The 22,781-nt window shown below is 34.6% G+C and overlaps 1 protein-coding gene across 2 annotated transcripts; it reads left to right on the forward strand.

Moving 5' to 3' along the window:
• Window positions 1-2,043: 2,043 nt before the first annotated feature.
• LOC127833401 (uncharacterized) lies at window positions 2,044-7,151 on the forward strand. 2 transcript variants are annotated; one of them, XM_052358631.1, is made up of 5 exons: window positions 2,044-2,084; window positions 3,629-3,781; window positions 4,178-4,296; window positions 4,897-4,972; window positions 5,648-7,151. In XM_052358631.1, exons 2-5 carry the CDS (start codon window positions 3,763-3,765, stop codon window positions 6,214-6,216), a joined length of 783 nt encoding a protein of 260 aa, XP_052214591.1. In that variant the 5' UTR covers window positions 2,044-2,084; window positions 3,629-3,762; the 3' UTR covers window positions 6,217-7,151. The 2 variants fall into 2 exon arrangements, with proteins under 2 accessions (XP_052214591.1, XP_052214590.1); XM_052358630.1 differs by lacking the exon at window positions 2,044-2,084 and adding an exon at window positions 3,127-3,410.
• The last annotated feature ends 15,630 nt before the right edge of the window (window positions 7,152-22,781 follow it).

Genomic DNA, 22,781 nt, shown 5'->3' on the forward strand with positions numbered 1-22,781 from the left:
TATAAAGAGTAATGTATTCAATGGTACACTACAAGCTATTGTTTCTACATATGCATATACAGAAGGAATACATTAAATAACAAAATGTTACCTTTACATTCTGTTTGGGTGTACTGGCTTACTTTGGAGAAAAGCATATTCTTTTTGCTGCTGGTGATGGTGAAAATGATACAGGTGACTTCAATTTGTTTGTCTGATCCTTTTCAAAAAGTCCAGAACTAGTTAGTTTCCTTTTCTGAGTTCGCAATTTGATATTGTCATTTTTTACTTTTTGAGACAGAACAGTCACTTGACTTATTTTTTAAAACAATCACCACAATCACCACACACATTTCTTCCCGGTATTTAATCCACATTAAAAGTTTCCTTCACTCCCTTTCCTACTGTGAGGTTCATCCCATGGCCATGAAGCTTACTTGCAACACTAATTGCTTTTTTCAAAGAGCATCCACATGTTCTGCACTGCTCCATGGTTGCAGACTAAATGAGACAAATATGGGGCTCGCCCAGGTCCTGAAAGTCTTGATTGACATCTGCCAACTGTTGGCACTTCCTCTGTCAAAATCTGACATCTTACACATTATCCAAGTTAACACATGCATAGTCATGTTCCAGTGTATTTACACTCAAAATCAATCCAATTCTCCATTTGCATCGATGAGTTTTGCAATAACCATGACGATACTTCTATTAACTAGTGATTGCTTCTTGTTAAATTCACAAAACAGTGAAGTAAAACTCCTGGAAATGCCATTTTCGTTCAATTTGTGTTTGTAAACAAACTGGGCACATGTTTGTTTCTAAAAATAGGACCTAAAAATAGATTGACCGTGACCGTGAACTCTCACGAGAGTTCCATTTCAAAATGTCTTCCATGGTCTTGATTTCATTCACTGTTTCCGAATAAAGCAGTAATATGGACATGTTTTTCACCGACTTTTGACCGCTAGGGAGGTAAATGTGTATATAAAACATCATTGTATCGTGACATGCTTTCATTTTCGGTCAATAACTGTTTAAAAGGCTGTTTTGGACCGATCTTTGTTAACTGTCAACTTTTCGGGATTTTCTGGTTGACTTTCCTAATGGGGTTGGTCCATAACTAAATCGCGCCAGTCAAAAATCATAAAAAGCGACATTTAAAGTTATGGTAGCCAGAACTAACGAAATGCGTACTGTATTGTGTCGCTTAAATTGTAAAAAGCACCTAACTTACCACTGTTCTTAGAGTTCTTAAACATGGTTTTGATCTCCTCCACTCCCCGATTTTCTGAGCAAACGCCTGACCTGTAATTTTTATATTTTAAAGTTTTATCAGCGTATATACGAATGAGCAACTTGGCATGAATAAAATAATTTCTTTTTTGCGAACATTGAATGATTTGTTCCGCATGTAATAAATCGTTGTTGTTTATATATTTGTTAAGAAAATAAGAAATTAAAAGAATACTATAGTAGATCTCGTTTTACAAATTACTTAAAATAAACCTCATTTATTATAAACAATAACTATTTAGTATAATTACACAATATACATTAACTTTTGCAAAAATCAGAAAATTTATAAACGCGTTCAAATCCAGGGCGATTTTCTCCCAGCATAGCTTCTTTTTCAGCTTGCCTTGATTTGCCCCTTGAAATCGCTCAAAAATCTCATTTTACGCATGTTAGGGTTAGTTTAGTATTTACTATTAGATAATTATATTATTATATGTGAGAGGGAACGCGATTTTGACTATTCCGGCGCTAACGTCACAACGCGAAAAAACGCGTGACAAAAACATGTTTGAAATTACACTCATTTTTTCGTTCGTTTGCGTGCACAAAATAGACGAAAAACCTACATGAGAAACCTACATTGTTTCGAATATTGACAAATGAATCAAGAAAATCGTTTTTCTTCCGTTATATAGTATAAATTAACCGTAGATGTCTGCGGATTTTACATAAAGAGAGTTTTATCTGACTGGTTGCTACGATGTAAAATTTCCGGTTTTGTAATTGACACATTTGTTTGGTAAAACGCTTTTATTTCCGCTATAAAGTAAGCAACTGAGTGTTAATTGGATCGTTATTTGTACGAGGTAAGTGTTATCTATTGCTTTACATGTCTACCTAAATTTGATAATAAACTATTCGTTTGAATAGCTTTAATTTAATTGACCCGGAAGTAATTGTGGGTTGTGGGAATCAGTGTTTACAGTTTAACTTAGCAACTGAAAATGTCGGCAGGTTAATACAAATGTTTTTATGAAAATCATTAAAAATGAGCCAGTTTACATCATCCCAGGCATCAACTATTCCCTACATGCTAGATTCATCACAGAATGACCCTGAATTTATTAATGAACTAAAGGAAGTTGATCAACTGTATTTCCAGGAAAATGTTTCTTCACATTCCCCTCCCATTGTTGAAAGGTCCCTTCTCGCCACTCTTATTAATAGTGATGAGTGTGACAGCTTTGATGGTGTATTTGATAACAATGAAATTGTTGGTGATGAATGTCCAACTAATTCTTTTGTTGAATGCATGCCCACACATGGAAGAAATGAGGACAATGAAGAGTTAGAAATTATCAATAGAATGCGCCAAGACTCTTGTCAATGTATGTCAATTAATCGCAAACCTTGTTCGATGGTGGTAGACTTTGACAGTTTAGTTTCTTACAGAAATTCATGTTTAGAAATGAGTAGAAGTGAGCGGGAATTAGTGATCAAGAGCAGCTTATTTGCACACCGGGTTAATACTTCACAGACCTCAACAAACAGAAAAAAGGAAAAACTACGTAAAAAGCCATCACAAACATATTTCTTTATGGGGCAGAAAATTTGCAAGAAAACGTTTGTGTTTGCACATGCCATTTCATGCAGTACATTGCAAAAAATTGCTATTTCTCTTGATAAAGATGGTATTTTGCCCAGGGTGCACGGAAACACTGGAAAACTTCCAGCAAATGCCTTATGCTTTGAAGATAGGCAAAATGTTAAAGATTTTATTCATGAATACGCTACTGAAAATGCACTCCCTCTACCAGGACGCCTGCCCAACTGCCCAGATCGCACAATGCTGCTCTTGCCTTCTGATAAATCAATTGCACAAGTGCATGATTTGTATAACCAGAGTGCTGAACTGTCCCATTACAGACAGATTTCATTAAAGACATTTAGATCACTTTGGAATGACCTATGTCCACAAATTGCGCTGGCAAAGCCAATGACTGACTTGTGTATGACATGTCAAACATTTGGGTCTAAGTTAAGTCAAACAGGCCAATTTACTGATGAACAGAAAAATGAAATTGTCATTAGTTATAAGTCCCACTTGGATCTGGCTCACAAGCAAAGAGAACAGTACAGAGAGATGACAGCGAGTAGCAAGCAAATTTTCTTAAATGAAAACTTACATGAAGGTGTGCATTACCATACAAAAATATGTTGGAGTAGCATATGGATAATAATAATAATAATAATACACTTTCACAAAATGCTGTTATAAAATAAATATGCCTTCTAACCTTATGAGCTTCAGATGTGCCAACAAATGCTTATTCAATTCTTGTAAAATATTTCTCCTGAAATTTATTGTCTCCTTTTTAAGTTTTCAAAACTCAGTTTTGTTTGTTTGCAGGGGCCGAGCCTTGTAGCAGAGACATCTGCTACCACTATTCATGGGACTTTGCACAGAATGTGCATTTCCCCCATCATGCACAGCAAGTGGGCCCAATATACTTCTGCAGCCCCAGAAAATGCCATGTCTTTGGCATGTGTGCAGAAGGGTCAGGTAAAGGCATAATGTTATCTCATCTTCTCAGCAGAATTGACAAATTAACACACCTTGGGATGAACTGAGTTATATTCCACATATTTGAATATAGCAAACACACACACTAAAATGCCATTATTTTTTATCCAGTTATTAATTTTTTAGTCACAGTAATTGTGTTAATTTGACTGAAAGCCTGAAAGGTTGAACCGGTTCCGCTTCTGGTGTGAAATAATAAAAGAGTAAAATGCAATAGTTAAACAATAATAATTTATTAATTTATTGCTAATAAATATCATGATTTAATTGTTCTTTTGTTGCAGTACCATATTGATGTTTTTACAATCTTTTGTTGCAGTACCATATAAATTTTGTTACAACATCATTTCATTCTGTTTTTTTTTTCTTTCACAGGAAAACAAGTGTTCTATCTAATCGATGAAGCAGAACTGCCAGGGAAGGGTGCTGAAAGTGTTGTCAGCTTGGCTCACCATCATTTCCAACACTTTGGTGTTGGAGAAAAGCATGCAGAGGTAATAATATAACAATAATAATAATAACCTATTTGATTTAAATACATGCCTTATGTTGCCTGCAGTATTTTGTTATTTCTTATTGTGTTTCTGTTAGATATTTTATCTGTTGTCAAATTTAATTAATTTTGTTGGAACATATCATTCATTAGAGTTAACATGGTGTCTGGGGCCTACTTTTTATGCATCCTTCTTCGAAGAAGATGGGGTATATTGTTTTTGGCCTGTCTGTCCGTCATTGTTTCTTTCTGTGTGTATGTCTTAAAACTTTTACCTCTAGGGTAAAGTTTTGTCATAACTTTTGCATTATTGATGACAGCATCTTGATACTTGTTGGCATGCATGTGTATCTCATGGAGCTGCACATTTTTAGTGGTGAAAGGTCAAGGTCATCCTTCTAGGTCAAAGGTCTAAGGTCAACAACAACAAAAATTCAAATTGGCGCATTTGGGTGCATTGTGTTTCTGACAAACACATCTCTTGTTCATTACTCTTTATACAATAAATATATCTCCTTTTGCATTGTGATAAATTTCCACAGATTTATGTTTTCTGGTTAAATATTTACTTCTATTTTGCTTAATCAATTTGCAATTTCAGATCCACTTTGATAATGCAGTTGGACAAAACAAGAACCACACAGTGATTTGGTATGCCATGTGGCGGACTCTGACAGGTATGCCTTTTGAATTTTCTTACTGATGAGTTTGTTTAAGTATCCATAAACTCAAGAGTTTGGTGATTTTTATGTTTAATCTCTAACTTTTGTATGCCCCCTTCTTCGAAGAAGAGGGGGTATATTGTTTTTGGCCTGTCTGTCTGTCATTCTGTCTGTCCCAAAAATTTAAGGTCAAAATATGGAACTTTAAGGTCAAAATATGGAACTTTAAGTCAAAATATGGACATTTTATTTCAAAGCGGTGCAGTAGGGGGCATTGTGTTTCTGACAAACACATCTCTTGTTTGTTTTTGTTTTATGCCCCCGGTAGGGGTGCATTTAGCAGTTGAATTGTCCGTCAGTCTGTCTGTCCGTCCGAAAACTTTAACATTGGTCATAACTTTTGCATTATTGAAGATAGAAACTTCATATTTGGCATGCATGTGTATCTCACAGAGCTGCACATTTTGAGTGGTGAAAGGTCAAGGTCAGAGGTAAAAAAAAAAAAAAAATCAAAGCGGCGCAGTAGAGGGCATTGTGTTTCTGACAAACACATATCTTGTTTTAAGATTTTTTATAAGAAAGATAACATGATAAATTGTGATGACCTGTCAGAACCATATAAACATATCATTAAAAATGTGCATTAAATATCAGATTCATTGTTATGACAATGTCACCTTGCATTTGCAGGACTCCATGAAACCATGAGCCTGAACTGCATGATTACTGGACACACCAAGTTTGCCCCAGACTACCACTTTGGCATCTGGAAGCTTAAGTGGAGGTCATCCAATGCAGAGACCATGGAGGAGATTGCTGGTAGTGTTACAGCTTCATCAAAGTCAGGCCACAATGTTCCACAGCTGGTCCAAGATGACAACAAACCGGTTGTCTTCTTCGCTTGGAAAACTTACCTGGAACAGTTTTTCAAGCCATTGAAAAACATAACCAAGTACCACCATTTTACTATGGATCGGTCGAAACCAGGTATTGTTACCTGTAAGGAGAACATGGATTCGGAAGAAATGTGTTTCAATATATTGAAGCCTTTGAGTCCGGCAGCTGGAGAACTCCCACCCACCAAACCAGCCCCGGGCCTTGACCTGCGCAGACAGTGGTATTTGTATGACTCAATTAGCCCATTCTTCAGAGCATACAATGCCAGGGATACTGTGTGTCCAAAACCATCAAAGCCAAAAGTTAAAAACCAAGGAATGGACAGTGACAGCCTACCTAGAAAAAGGAAGCACAGCCTTTAACCGTTATCTTAACACCATGGCAACTAAAGTGTTCCTTCAGCCTTGTAGTAATACATCAAGATTTATCAATGTATTTCATCCATTTAATGTGAGGTTTTACACATGTATGTATGACAGAGATAATATTAATTTAAATATCGGTAGTGTTACAGATGAAACACAAACATTGCTGTTATGTTCAATATAAAACTTGCTATGACATATTTTTGACAAAGTGCCATTAGGTTTGTGGTCTCATCTTTTTCTAAATGTAAATATTGTTTTAAATTTTCGTTTTAAAGATGTGCATACCAACCTATTTGAATGTGTGATCATACATGTGTTTATAATGTTTGCCATTTATTTGTTGAAAAGAGATAATGCCACCTTTATTCGATTATATAAGGCGGAAAGAATAACAATTCAAGTAGTGTTTCCATAGCAACAGGAAAATTATTAAGGTTATTTATTAATAGGTCCAGTTTACAACAACAAATAAAAAGTATATTTATATATATATTATACAGTTATAGGCTTACACTCCATGGAATCTTTAAAAAGACTCATCTTAATTTGTATGTTATGGTGAAAAAAACTTAATATTTAACACATTATAACATACTTTAAAATGTCCAAATAATGCAACCCGGTTCAGTATTGTTACTCTATGTATCAAAATTAAGGCTTTTAAAGCAGGTTCAATGTATTTCTCTCCTAACATATTTGTTTAAATACTACAAAATGTTTAGTTTTATCATTTCAACCATTTAAGGTATATTTTTACCACGGTTGCCATGGCAACCGTTTTAAGAGTTAATTTGAGATTGTTATGGAATCATCTTAAAGGAATAATATGTTCTGGGTTGCAGTAGATTTATTCCATTACTTGTTTGTTGGTTTGAAGTTGTTAACATTGAATGTTTACATTAACTTGTAAATAAATTATTTAAAAGTAACAGCTTGATGTTTCTCAGGTTTCCCATTTCTTCAGTTGCACCTTATGTAGGAAAATCGTCATAACTTTTTTATTTTTTGGATTTGTACGCTCAAATTTTAGATTTAGGTTATTGAATAGTCCTTTTGTTTGAAACAATAAAAATCTCATTTTGTGATTCTTGAGCCAGAATAGTCATTTTCCAATTCCCTCTCACATATGATATACACGATATAAAACATATTATAATAGAGTGTAGACTAGGTTTTCATCAAAAGCATTGAAGCATCCTGTCAATAACAAAATTCAATACAGCATAACTGTTCAATAAGATACGCTTTGAGAAACGTGACATTTTAAATAAAGACTTAGAGGGAGACATATATATTATTAGATTAAACAAAAATGTATTACTTCTTTTCTACATAAAAAGAAGCATTATTAAACGCGTACTTGTAAACTTTCATCCGCGTTCAATGTTTTTCCTACAAACTATCAAGATCGATAACATATGAATATGTGTATATTCCCAGTAGTGGTCTCTTTACTGTACTTTTGTACTTCTTTACAGATGGAGGAGTTAGAAGATATAGTGGAAAATTTGGAAATCGCGGTTGACGCATCCAATGAGATAATTGTTGGAAAGTGTGGCGAGATGGAAAGTAGACTGAATGAACTTGAGAATAAGCACAAGACAGAGATTGCTAATATGGGAGCTGAATTCAAGGAAATTGAAGAAATGTCTGTTGCAATAAATAGTTTGAGTTTCCAGGCGTCTCCAATATACAGCAGTAGTCAAATTCAAGGATCTGGAAGAGGAGGTAGAGCCGCGGAAACGAGTCTCTTGAATGCTGCTTCTGGGTTACAACGCGGATTCTGAAGTACACGTTGGAAGTGACTACCCATCCAGCTTTCAAATGCCGGTAATACTGGATGACGTGGATCCAGAACTCAGGGAGAAAATACGTCCGCATGTTTGCAACAGCATAGGCCCTAAGATAAAGCTTTCGCCGCTACAGTTAGGGTTCTGTGACTGGTGGAAAACTATCAGCGATGCTCAGACAGCGAGGAAAGGTACAGCAGCGGCCCTCAGAGAAGCTGGGATACATAACAAGATATGGTCGAGTAGTTGGAGTCCCGACATTGTCGGAGACTTCGAAGGATATCTTGTTGAAAAGATCAAACACTAGATTAAGAAACAGAAGAAAGATCTTTTGCAAAAGGGCATTAAGAGGAAATCGGATGGTGCAGACTATTAAAAAGGCTCTAGTGATGATTTAATGGATGAAAGTGTTTTGTGACATAGTGTTTTCATTTTCATGATTATTATTTCATTTAAGACACTGACGACAGAAGTGATTCGTTTTCCTGCAACGATATCTATTCATACGACACACGAAAACTAACTCCGTTCCTAATAAAAAGACAGTTATGCTCGGCTTAGATGACTGGGACAGTAATGTGTAATATCGAATATAATATATATATTTTTTTATAAACAATTGGAAGCAAGATGAATTGCAGATAATTGGTCAGTTACCACATTTTAACTAACTCTTTTAACCTTTTAAATCTTTTCAGCTCAATTCAACAGCGCAAAATGCCCATAATTTCACTTTAAGTATGATGTTGCTTATAAAGTCGATATAAATGTTCAGAATAATTGCAGGATTTTCCAAAAATACTGTATTTAATGAACGACTTTTAATTAGATTACACGCACGATTGCCTTGTGGTCATTAACCATAAATTCTTGTTAATTCAGTCAGCATAACTAACTTTTTTGTCTTCATAGCCAATGTGGCTATGAAACTTTGGAAATGTCATAGCCAGAGAATTGTTTCATAGCCAGAAAAAAATGAATTGATGCACAGTGACATTATCATGAAAGGGCGACAACAGCCGTTATATATAGATTGCAATTTGGGTAAGAGTGTAAGCAAATCAGTATTCCATGTTTCAAACTTTTATTCCATCACATCTGACTCTGAGAGTTTTTTTACAATATTGTGCAATGTTATTTTCATTATTTTCGGAGTTTTCATCTTCGTCATCCTCATCATCGTCACTCTAATCATCGGATAGACTGTCAGTGTCAAGAGATCTAGTTCCATCGTGAGGTACGACCACATCAGTTGACACCTCGGACAGAACAGAACTGGATTTCGGTACTTTCAGTTTAAACATTGCATTCGATCAAAGTGGCCAAATTTTGTGAAATTAAAAAAACATACTCTCTTGTCAAAAAAACAAAGTTATAAACAATGTTGCCAGCTTCATTACTGTCGTAACTGATGCCACGAAACTCCTTGACGAAAAAACTACAAGCATTAGCTGCTTCCTAAATACATAGTGTTTGTAACCATAAATATATTGTCTTAATATTACTTGTATGCTGTTTTCTTTTTTGTTGTTAATATAACACTTTCACTGTAGTTTGTGTTTATTTGCAGGATTGGATATTTATTGAACTGATACACTTTGATTATACTATGTATGTAAATGTTCGAAGACGTTTGCCGATATTCCAATTAACAACTTGAAATTTGATAAAATGGTTTGCTTAAGAAATATCATTCACGACTACGCATCATTACACATACTGCATGCATGGTTTAATGCTGTACAATGAACGTTGTAGGATAAATTTACAGCCCACTTGACGAAGTGCAAATATTGATCCATTTATCTTTGACGTTACGTATCAAGTCGATTTATATGTAGACTAATCCTCTATTGAAATGACTATATACGAATACGATCTGATTTCTATTTTTTTAACAGCTAGATTTCATGATTCTAAATCTAAACTGAAAGTTCAGAAGAAAAAGTTGCTAAAAAATAAACTAAATACGAGTCAATTGAATTGCAAATAAAGTGGTGCTGTACTCGGACTCCTTAAAGTGATATTACGAGCATTTTGAACTGTTGAATTGTGCTTGAAAGAATTAACAGGTCAAAAGAGTTAGTAAAAATATGGCTACTGACCACTTATCTGCAACTCATTTCGCTTCCAGTTGTTCATAAAAAATACATATTATATTCGATATTTTACATGACTGGTGAGTCCTCTAAGCCGAAATAATCCAAAATAGTGTCATTGTGTCGTATGAACGAATCTCCACCAAAACTCAATTTAGATTCACATCGTAACTCGAATTATTTCTGGCGTCAGTTGTCAAAACGAAAGTAGTATTTTTCTCTTCCCGGGATATTGGTTTGATATGTTGATGCTGCATTAACAAATATAAGTGTATATGAAGTGAAAACACCAAAAATAAACAACGGTTGCGATAGACACCTATTGCCCATAATATCGCTTTAATAAACACTACATAAATTTATACTGTTGCTCACTTCCGATAAGTCTCAGCAGATTTATTCATACGACACATTGACACAATTTTGGTTCAGCAAAGAGCTTCAAAATCGGCGTCAACATGTTTGCTCTAAAATTCAGTTAAGAACACATTTTCATGATGTGATATTGTTTTATATAATATAATTTTCATATTATTTATTAATGCTGAAAAGAAATATTTGTGATAATAATTTCTAAAATACTCGTTTTAATATTATAATGTTTAATTAAAAAATGGTATAACTAATGAAATGTGTAATGAAAGAAGGTAAAACGCGAATAGGCAAAGTTTCACGTCTGATAACATGTACTTATGTATGTTGTATTTTCTGTTGAACATTTAATGAAGATCTCCCTGTGACAAATAATCAATGACAATATAGTGAATTTCCACCAGCAAATTTATAAGTAATTCGAAATGACGCACTTTATTACAAATTACATGAATCAAGCCTGTTCTTGATTCTTTAACGTCGTTCAACCTTACACATAGACATGATCAAGTATTCAAATGGATTAAGTTAATCTAAAATATGAATTGATTTCGTAATTGTAAATATCACAACGTTTTGTGTTCTGTGTTAATACAATGTGTAATGAATAATAAAAATGCTTTAAAAATGTGTATGTAAGTTTACTTAGCGTATGTACATTGCAACATGAAACTTACAATTTATTAATGATAATCCATCAATACACGTTCATGCACAACACATGTTGCTGACTGCAACAATACATTGTGTCGTCATATTATATATATTTTACAAATCGACTCGACGACCTTTCGCTATCTTTATTTTAATACATGTATATATTAATATTAAACATAACGAGTGCTTAGCTGTACAAGGCCTCTATATGTAGTTCAGTTCAACCTACAACTTGTTTTAAGTTTGGCATTTACGTTTTAAACCTCCATAAATACAGTTTATAGAAATGATATACTGATTTGCCGTCAGTTCAAATTAAAGTATAGTCATATCCATATAATGACATGTTGATATGACCATTAAGAACAATTATTTACACACTTTGAATTGATTAATGTATCAAGAGGTTCTTATGTATACAAACCGTTGTTAAAGGTTTTAAAACAAATTATCATTTTTTAAACAGAGCTGCTCTCTCAATAATTAATCGTATGTTACAAATTGTATTACTACCATCGAACAATAGATATTAATAATAAGTGAAATAGACAGAAATAAGAAAATTTCATTTTCAAATTTCATATTTAACAATATTTAAAGTGTGTATGTAATTGATGAAATGTAATGACATGACATAAAAAAACATTGTATGCAGATTATTACTGATCTCTATTGAAGGTTAATTATATATGATAATAAAGTACTTATCTTCATATAATTGTTGAACGACGTTCCAATAAAAGTTGTTTGGTTTGATTGAGTTCTTTGCTTCGAAATGCTTGTTGTTTCGTATAATAAACAGTACCAGACAGATTATTGCATCATTTATTTAGGTGTTGTCACTTATGAACGTATTTTCTTATTTTTATTTAAGTAGCCACATTTACGGGCCTCGTCGCTGAACTTCTCGACAACAGGCACGAAGAGCACGACGTTCACCATTTCCTTGTATTGGGTCGTTGCGTGCTGACAATAGCAATGCAGATCGGCTACACACATGCTTGATGGCACACTACATATTGTCGACTGAACATCACACGCCTTAACAAGGAAACCACTCTTTCTAGTTAGTACGTTGTTAAGTACGCGTATAAAAAACTGCAATTTTGATTTTAAATCTTTATTACGCAAGGTAAAGTATAAATATCCATAAACGCATAGCTGTTACATTATACCCTAAGCGGTAAGTTACTGTAAGACGAGTTTTTCCTTGAAGTTCGAGGAAAACGAGATGTTAGAATAATGACACGGTGTGTAGTTTAAAATCGCGAAATGCGAAGCACACTTGCGAGACCAAAGCGTTTATTTTCGTGACGATGGCGGTGTGCACAAGTGTACGTTGCGTGAAATTATTGTTCGTATAAAGAAGTATACTAATACAATCTACACCAGGTGGGAAAACTCACAATGGCCAGGTCTTCAGGAACTTCGCCTTACGGCTTATCTTGTATAAACTGAAACTACAATCTCATTCATCTTTCTTCTCAACCCTCTCAACAATTGTGACGCGCCGTTTTCTCGTTTTCATGACTCGTCACCTTTTGTCTTCTTATTTTTATCTTCGCAAGATTGGTTAACATCATTTATATTATCAAGAAGTAACAAACGAGCTTACTAGCGAGATAATAATTTGTTTTACCATAACATATTACATACATTATAAATATTTTTTTTCCCGCGGTAGGGTGGCGTATAGCAGTTGAACTGTCCGTCAGTCTGTCTTGTCAGTCTGTGCGCCCTCCGAAAACTTTAACATTGGCCATAACGTTTGAAATATTGAAGATAACAACTTGATATTTGGTATGCATGTGTATCTGATGGAGCTGCACATTTTGAGTGGTGAAAGGTCAAGGTCATCCTTCAAGGTCAAAGGTAAAAAGAAATCAAAGCGGCGCAGTATGGGGCATTGTGTTTCTGACAATGTTTAACACATCGCTTATTGTAATTGTTTTGTGTAAATACTGGACATTATAGATGTTAACTTGTTGACAGTATAACACGACAAAACCATTACATGTGTAAGGAAAGTCTATATATTGACAAGTAAGCCTTTCAAAATCTAAATTATCAATGAATCCATGAAGCTGTCGCCTGTCAACATACCCGATAGTCCAGTATGGTATTGCGACGGAGGTGTTAAAGGCTGTCTACGGACCTTATTCCTTGGGAGTTGGGACGTGTCCCTCTCCTCCGACCGGGAACGTCGCTCCCCCCGACCGTCCGTGTCCATAGTCAGTTCCTCGCACTGGGTGTCCAGCTGCGTTGAGGGTGTTGTTACCGGCTGCGCCGACTTTTGCGCTACCGGCGACACCTCCCCCTTCGCACCGGACTGCTTGGCTGCCTTAACCTTTCCTTGACTTACCAGCAGCGCAGGTTGTTGCGCAACAGGTTTTTCCCCACGGTCCCTGGCTGCGCTGACTTCGGCGCCATCTTCTAGCCCCTCCCGCGGCTCTCCAACTGCACAGGTTCTTGCACCGCCGGTAGAGTCGCAGACGCTGCCGGTTGCTCCGATGACAGTTCTGGTGACTGTCCTTCCGCCTGCACAGCTGGGTTTGCTTTCGGAAGTTCTGTTTGTACTACTGATTGCCGAGACAATGCGTCACCGTTGATCGTGGGAGTATCTGCAAATGATTCTTTGGCGGCGGTTAACCTGTCCGGGCATTCCCTCCGGATGTGCCCGATGGTATGGCACCGCAGGCACAGGGGGGGGGGACGCCCGTACATGGTCACCAGAGCCTTGGCACCACATTTTAACTTGAGAAGATGAGGAATGTACTCAATCTTCTCGGCATCTATTTCTATCAGTACCCTTCTTTCTCCGGTTGCTATTTCGTAACCATCAAAGGTGAAATGCTCATCAGTTACTCTAACCACTTTGCCGAAATTGGAGAAAATTTCACCTAACTTCGCGGTCGCAAAGTAGACCGGAAGCCAGTGAATCTTCAACATAATTTTTTTCCTACATACAGGAGAAACTTCAAAAACCTTTGAACCCACACGAAGCGTACAGTTCTCCTTCAAAAGTTTGTTCATAGACAGTTTGCTTTTTAAGACAACTTCAATTGACTGGTTTGACATACCCTTGGCGATCCTCTCTATCTCGTCGGGCATCAGACCAGCTGTTTTGAGAGCTTTCACGGCGTCGTACTCGGAAATTCCGTCCTTTCCAAACATACGTACCGACCGTTCCATGATTGCATTAATCACAGCACTGCCGAAAATGGCTGGCAAATTAACCGATATCATTTTAACAATGTTCACACAACGGAAAAGAAAAATAACACGCAAAATGACCACTGCCACCGCTAACAGTAAATGTTGATCTTTGCCAAAAGGCCGAGAAGCGATACCGTCGTCATTCCTGGAAAGCATAACGTTCGAAACAACTACATTCGCCCCACGTTTAGTCACGCTCACGCGAAATGTACGGTGCGCGCCCGTCGTTCGACACAATGGCGCGCGTTCGTTATTTGGAACGTTTTCTCGCATTCGGATTTCGCGTCCGCGCGTCAGAAGCACTCCAGATCATCATTGCGCGTGTATCGTACGTACTTCCGGTTTTAAACGTTTTCCGACGTCGACTTTTAGCCCATCGAATGGATGTTGCGTGCGTTTTGTCCTGTCGCGCTATAGCACAGTTACGTCGCGCGAAACATGCAAACTATACATTTTGCACGTCTTCAAGTGAGTGTGTCTTCTTCTGTCGCGATGCACTCTTGCTTCCACGAGAAAACTGGAAATAACAAAAAAGCATCATATAATCGCCCCATGCCTGCGTATTCGGTGCGGTTTTGAATACAGCACAAACCAAAAATAAAAGCGAAACAAAAGTTAACAGCATTTCTGAATTAAGAGTCTTTCTGCACGTTGTGCACGTCACAATTTCTTTGTTACTTTTCTCTGACCTTTCGTTGGCGGCCAGTTGACGCCTCGTTGCGAATGACCTTCCACATGTTGTACATACGTGATTCTTTTCCCCTCGTGATGTGTCGCTCTGTGGCGTTTAAGGTGGTCTGAATCCTGAAATATAGGCCAAATGAATTTGTATACTCTCGAAGGGTTGCATTATGTTAAGGCGCGTGCGTCCGTCTGTATGTGTGTATGTCCGTCCGTCTGTCAGAAATTGCTTGTGTATTAGATCTTTCACACTATACTACACATGGGCATTTAAAAAATGTATATATACTATACATATATACAAGGGATACAACTGTAAAAAAATTAATTAACACCCTTGTCTTAATAATAGCCCATATTTAGCAAACGAATGCAATCAACGCAAATATGACACTGAATATATATCGATAGACAACACATTTATCTGATAAAAAAACTTAACACCCAATGTATTTGAAATAATTTTGGCATGAAACCATACACAAAATGTAAACAAAATCAACGTAAAAATGCAAGTCGGACAAAGGTATGCACAATACAATTTCAATAAAAATGGTATTATTCCCCTTCAACTTTCGTAAAATCATAAGTTACCTCTGTTTATTTTGAACATTAACTTCAATGCATTACATCGAACACCGATCGTGCTGTAATTCCAGCCTTTTATGTTAAGAAATCAAATAATAACAAGTTTCGTTGCGTTATTGAAGATTTTCCGGCAGCCATATGCAGACACAAATAATTATAACGCGATATTTGATTGGCTGGGCGATTTTGTTCCCAATTATATTAAATACCAAGGTAAGTGTCTCAATATGCGTGGAACCAGTAACAAAATGTAAACAAAACACAGCTGATTGTGTATCACGCCCTCTCTCTCTCTTTTAATATACACGTTCATATACCGACGTATAATAACTGAAGCGTATTCCTTGGCAGTTAGAAAATAACAAAAATGCTAGTCAATTGGTAAATAATATTGTGTTTTTTACAAGTGCAAGTAATAACAACAAACCCGTTTATTATTTAAAGATAAAATTATTTAATTATATCACATGTGAGTTCTGACATAAATTTTCATATGGTCCTGTAACAAGAATATCCTATATGTACACAATAAATATCTTTTTGTGGACAAAGTACCATTTGTTTTTTATTCTGTACCGAAACTATAAGAAATGTATTTAAGTTTTAATACATTTTTTTCAATATATATTGTCTGTTAAACATGTAATGCCATTAAATATATATGGTGTGAATGATTAATATTTTATAATGCTTCATTGCATATAATTGCAGACAAAATTGTATGTGACACAGTCATCAACACTTCCTGAGAATAATCCAAATGCTTTATGTCTTTGTAGGTGTGATATGTATAAACAAAATATAACAAATGACATTTCCATTTTTATTGCAATTACACAATCTTTCATGCACATATATTTATATAGCAATAACTTCAGAACTCACAATTACACATATACATGTACATCATTATATATTAAGATCACACATAATAAATGGACAGTTCTATGATATGTCAACATTAAAATGTATTTGCAAACAAAACATGTGAATACATATATATATATATATATATATATATATATATATATTCAAAAACATATATTCATTTACACTATGTATTTATACATTTTCACAACTAGTACATGCTATGAATTAAATTGATGCTTTAATGTTATTACATACATTTTTATGCTTTTTAGCTCATCTATTTTTTGAAAAAATATTATGAGCTATTGTCATCACCTTGGCGTCGGGTGGCGTCTGCGTCGGCGTCTGCGTCGGCGTCCGGTTAAGTTTTGCGTTTAGGTCCACTTTTCTCAGAAAGTATCAATGCTATTGCATTCAAACTTGGTACACTTACTTACTATCATGAGGGGACTGGGCAGGCAAAGTTAGATAACTCTGGCGTGCATTTTGACTGAATTATGTGCCCTTTTTATACTTAGAAAATTGAAAATTTTGGTTAAGTTTTGCGTTTAGGTCCACTTTTTTCAGAAAGTATCAATGCTATTGCATTCAAACTTGGTACACTTACTTACTATTATGAGGGGACTGGGCAGGCAAAGTTAGATAACTCTAGCGTGCATTTTGACAGAATTATGTGCCCTTTTTATACTTAGAAAATTGAAAATTTTGGTTAAGTTTTGTCTTAAGGTCCATTTTATTCCTTAAGTATCAAAGCTATTGCTTTCATACTTGCAACACTTACTAACTACCGTAAGGGGACTGTGCAGGCAAAGTTATGTAACTCTGACTGGCATTTGGACGGAATTATGGGCCCTTTATACTTAGAAAATTGAAAGTTTGGTTAAGTTTTGTGTTTTGGTCCACTTTACCCCTAAAGTATCATAGATATTGCTTTCATACTTGGAACACTCGCAAACTATCATAAGGGTACAGTAAAAGGACAAGTTGCATAACTCTGGATGTCATTTTTACGGAATTATGGCCCTTTTTTGACTTAGTAACTTTGAATATATGGTTAAATTTTGTGTTTCGATCCACTTTACTTCTTAAGTATCAAGGCTATTGCTTTCAAACTTCAAATACTTTCATGCTATCATGAGGTTACTGTACCTGGCAAGTTGAATTTTACCTTGACCTTTGAATGACCTTGACTCTCAAGGTCAAATTATTAAATTTCTCTAAAATTGCCATAACTTCTTTATTTATGATTAGATTTGATTGATACTTTGACAAAACTACTCTTACCTGACATACCACAATAGACTCCACCCAAACCATCGCCCGTGCCCCCCCCCAACCCCCCCCCCCCTATTTTTTTTTTTTTTAAGATCATCTCACAAATGACCACCACACCCTCACACTATACCCCCCCACCTCACCCCCCCCCCCAATTTTTTTTTATGAAACAGTTAAAAAACACAAATATTTATTTTTATTATTTTATGTTTGAAATACCGTCCAACCATCGCACCCAAGAATCCCCCCCCACCCCCCCCCACCCCCCCCGATTTTTTTTTCCTTTTTTTCGCATTTTTGGAAGAAAATGTAATAAATGTCCACACCCCCACACAATGCAACGCTCTTCACTCCACCCCTCCCTCCTTTGTGATTGAAAATGAGAGTCCCTTCACCTTTAAAAAGAAAATAGATGAGCGGTCTGCACCCGCAAGGCGGTGCTCTTGTTTTTCTTTGGAACCATTTATTACAAGAGTCACATTGTATCCACTGATCATCTTTATTTGTAAAACATTTTTGACAAAGATCACTGTCAGCAATAGCTGATTCAATTTCATTACCATCTTCCATATTCACATCAGTGGAAGGTCCAGGCTGAGGCTCACAGTGCACATCCAGATTTATTTGTGTTTCCTTTGTTTTAGACATGTCATTGTTATTGCAATCAATTTTCTTATTCTTATTACTATTTTTCTTATATTTTTCTAATTTTGAGTCAAGTTTCACTTTTATTTGTTTTCTATGAGCCATTGTTTTTCAAGTTTGTAATGTGACTTCACATCTCTTCTGAACTGCCCTAACAACACCATCAAATACTTTTTTATGTAATGACTGTCAAAAATATTGGTTGTAAAACACAACAAATTGGACATTGATTCATTGACAGATAACTCTTCTTCTGGACCAATAGTTTGCATGTTTGTTTCATATATTTTTTTGCAAACAGTGCTTACAAAATTTTCAAACATATTGTTAAAGTTGAAAACTTTTTTATAGCATTCAGCATGCGTATTTTTTCCATATTTCATAAGATTTTCATTTGTTATACATGTAGTTGAAATACGTTTACCTGTTAAATCAAAGAAAAAATTAAAAAAATCATCAGTCACATTGGTTAGACCACCAGCATTATTTTGCTTTCTGTCAATGTCCAGCAAAGAATCTGGGTGTGCTGTTATTTCTTTGATATATGAATCACTTTCTTTCAAAATATCTAAAACTTGTGAAGCAATTTTGGAGTTGTTATAAGTTATTTTAGATGATTGGGAGGTTTTATACTGGCGTGTCTTAATTGACTTACAAAATGTATGTCTTAATTTTGCAACACAATACCCTGCAACATTTCTGACTCTTGCCTTGTCTGTATCTTTTACAGTTCTTTTAAGCATTGTATTCTTTGAAATACACAACATATCCACTTTTTTTTCCAGAAAAACAATACGAATTTTTTCTACAATATCATGGCAAACTGCCACATGTTGGTTTGCAAATGTATTTTCATTATGAAATAACATTAAGCAGTCCATTTAGTAGCATGTTCCTGTTTGGAAAATGTGCATTTGCATTTGTTTGTAAAATTCCACCAAATGTTTTTCTGCGATTGAATGGTCATTAGACCACTTTAAACACATTTGAATATCATTCATTTTTATATAAATTTTCTTAACTAACTTTGTCAAATTTGAATCATCCATTTTTTCAACAATAGAATTAATCTGCAATTGTGTGTTTGTAATCGGGTGTTTACATTTTAGATTTTCTTTAAATTCTTCTATGTTAAAGTCGTGTAATTTAAAGTTTTGAGCTTTTTCCTCACTTTTTACCAAATCACTTATAATGTCATTAAATTCATCATCCAGTTCTTCATCTGCATCATCTTCATCATCATTAGCAGCAGCATCCGCATCTGTAGAAAAGGTTTTTATTGCGGTTCTTTGTTCATTCTCAGTATCACTGAAATACATACATACATAATTTCAATCAATATTTCAATCATGATGCAATAACAAAAACAAAATGTTATAATAACTAAAACAATATATGTTGCCTTCAATTAATTAATCTATATGAGTCGCGTTCAGAGCAAACTGGGCTAAATGCATGTGTGTAATGTGTTGTCCAATGTTAGCCTGTGCAGTCCACACATGCTAATCAGGGATGACACTTTCTGCTTTTATGACATTTTTCATTGAAATGAAGTGTCTTATTATCAAAATTCCAATTAAGGTGGAAAGTGTTTTCCGTGATTAGCCTGTGCATACTGCACAGGCTAATCTGGGTCAAAACTTTATGCACATGCATTTAACCCAGTTTTCTCAAAACGCGACTCATATTATTAAAATTAATGGAAGCAAAATATTTTTTAACATGTATTTCATTTTAACAGTGTTTAATTTACAATTTTATATCTTTTTCAGGTTGATTGAGAGGCTTCAATATGAAGAAGATAGTAGCCTGGAAATCAAAACACTTTACGAAACATTCAAATATGAACTTATTAAAAGTGGACAGTTTAATACTTCATTCAAATTTCAACTTTTTGTGGAACATCTCGTGAATATTTTTCCCAACATTAAACAATGCCGCAAAAGGATTAATGGAAAATTTCAGGTTTTATACCAGGGAATTTCAAAAAGCAAATTGCAGATTTAAATGAAATTAAAAAAGATTTTTAAAAAATTGCGGAATTATTTCCACAGCTCAAAGCTACCTTGAAAAATGAAATAAAATACGACATTGACAGTGGATTTTATTCAAATGGACATACTGTTTTTAAGAATATTAAATTTTCTTCAAGTGGAATATTCACTGTTTGCATATGTGGAAAAGAAATTTACATTCAATATATGTACACAATTTTTACAACCTAACTAAAGACAGCATAAAAAATGTTATGGATATTGTAAATAAAATAAATTTATGCAATGGAATAAAATATGCAAAAACAATGAAAGTAGGACAATGTAGTGTTTTAATGAAAAAATTGAATGTTCAAGGCAATTAAGATCCATGAATTTTTGTAAAATTGTACATATGAACACATATTCATGCCTGTAGAGTTTGCCAACAAATGATGATCAAACGCAATATTGACAAACAAAATATTAATCTCAAAAGAAGGTGATGTATCAAATAGTTCAACATGTATCTCCATAGAAGAAATTAAAAATTGTATACCACATGCACCAGAAGAAATGATACAAATGCTTTTGGAGCAGTCAAAAAATATAAGTAGACATCCAAATGGCAGACGATGGTCGAAAGATTTTATTACAACAAGTGTTAAAATATTTAATAGGAGCCCAAAGGCATATGAAATTCTTGAAAACAGTAAAATGATAATCTTCCCTTCAAAATCAGTTCTGATAATGTATAAAAATTCAATTAAACAAGAGCCAGGATTTGATGACGAATGTTATTAGATGGATGTATGGAGAAGCATTAAAGAATGGAATGGAAGAGGAACAATGTGTAGGGGGGTTAATTTTTGATGAAATGAGCATCCAAACCGACATTCATTTTGAAAATAACGGGGGAATATTTGAAATAACGTGTTTTACAGATTTTGGACATGAAGGGGATATATGCAATCAACTTAGAAATGGAAACAATGACAAAACAATGGGAACACATATATTGCAATTTTTACTTTTGGGTTTAAATGGCTTTAGATTCCCATTTGCTCAATTTGTAACTAAAGGAATTCAGGCTTCGGAATTATATGGCTTGTTTTGGAAAGCAATCACATTATTGTACGCGTATGGTTTCGAAGTGTTATATACATGCATAGATGCAGCACAGGCAAATAGAACATTTTTATATATATGTCTTGGTGACAATCCCAAAAGCTTTAAATCTTCAAATCCATGTTACAATTTCCCAATAGTTTTTATTATGGATATTTCATTTAAAAGGATGCACTAGAATGCTAACCTTACCAAATAAACTTGAAATTCATTGGCAAATGTTTACCGACTCTTATGCTTGGGACCAACAAAATGCCTTACAATTGCATACAAAACTTACCTCTGAACACTTTAATATGGATAACCAATTATAAATGAGAAATTCTTTAGCAGAAGATCTACTTTCATCTGAAATGTGCCATTGTTTTAAATTGTATAAAAATGCTTTAGGTGATAAGGGAAAAATACTGGATGGTGTAATAGAATTAATTGAACACACTTCAAAAATGGTAGAAATTTTTAGAGACAAAAGAGCAATTGCAGATAAAAGTGATAAGCGATTAATACAAATAAAAGAGGTAGACGTTTGGTTTTTGCAATGGGAAAATAGCATATTAAATGACACTGACATTGCAAAAAATAAAAAATATATATGTTTGATGTCTAAGCAATGTGTGGAAGACATTCATTCCTGCTTACAAGGATTTATTGCTTTGATAATGTGTTTAGTTTACAAACAAGCATTCCAATTTTACCAGCACTGATAAATTCAGATGTTATTGAAAATGTATTTTGCCAACAACGTGCAATTTACAATGATGCTAATGCAAACCCATCTGTATACCAATATAAAAAATCTATTAACAGCATTTGATTGGGTGAACAAAAAAATTCAAAAAAGGCAAATGCTGCTATGAAATCTGAACCAGCAACATTATTTAATATAAGCATGCCAAGTCTAAAGAAGAAAAGTCGAACAAGTTGTACCAACCAGTCATCATAACAGGCATTAAAATCTTAGCATTAATGAAGGTCATATTATTTGAAATGTGTTGAAGCTCCTATTGCTCAACAGGAAAATTAATAATTACCTTTTACTATAAGTTGGTATATTTGGCGGTTGTTGATTTTCATACGATTGTTCTGTATATTGCTCACATTCCATACTGAAATATATGTACAACATATTTCTTATAAATTTACTGAATGTCTGTTTAAAATAAATGCTACATAAATAATGATGTATTATTTGATATATAGTAAGCATGTATTAGTGATCATGTATAACCATTTTAAACATAGAACATGCTATTGAAAAAATAATA

This window comes from Dreissena polymorpha, chromosome 6, assembly GCF_020536995.1.
Source record: "Dreissena polymorpha isolate Duluth1 chromosome 6, UMN_Dpol_1.0, whole genome shotgun sequence".
Lineage (NCBI taxonomy): Eukaryota > Metazoa > Mollusca > Bivalvia > Myida > Dreissenidae > Dreissena > Dreissena polymorpha.

Excerpts from the sequence above, each read along its gene's own strand:
- LOC127833401 (XM_052358630.1), top strand. The coding sequence starts at position 3,215 with ATGACTGACTTGTGTATGACATGTCAAACATTTGGGTCTAAGTTAAGT. Across the intron at positions 3,782-4,177 it reads CATGTGTGCAGAAGGGTCAG|GAAAACAAGTGTTCTATCTA; the intron begins GTAAAGGCATAA and ends TTTCTTTCACAG. Across the intron at positions 4,973-5,647 it reads CATGTGGCGGACTCTGACAG|GACTCCATGAAACCATGAGC; the intron begins GTATGCCTTTTG and ends TTGCATTTGCAG.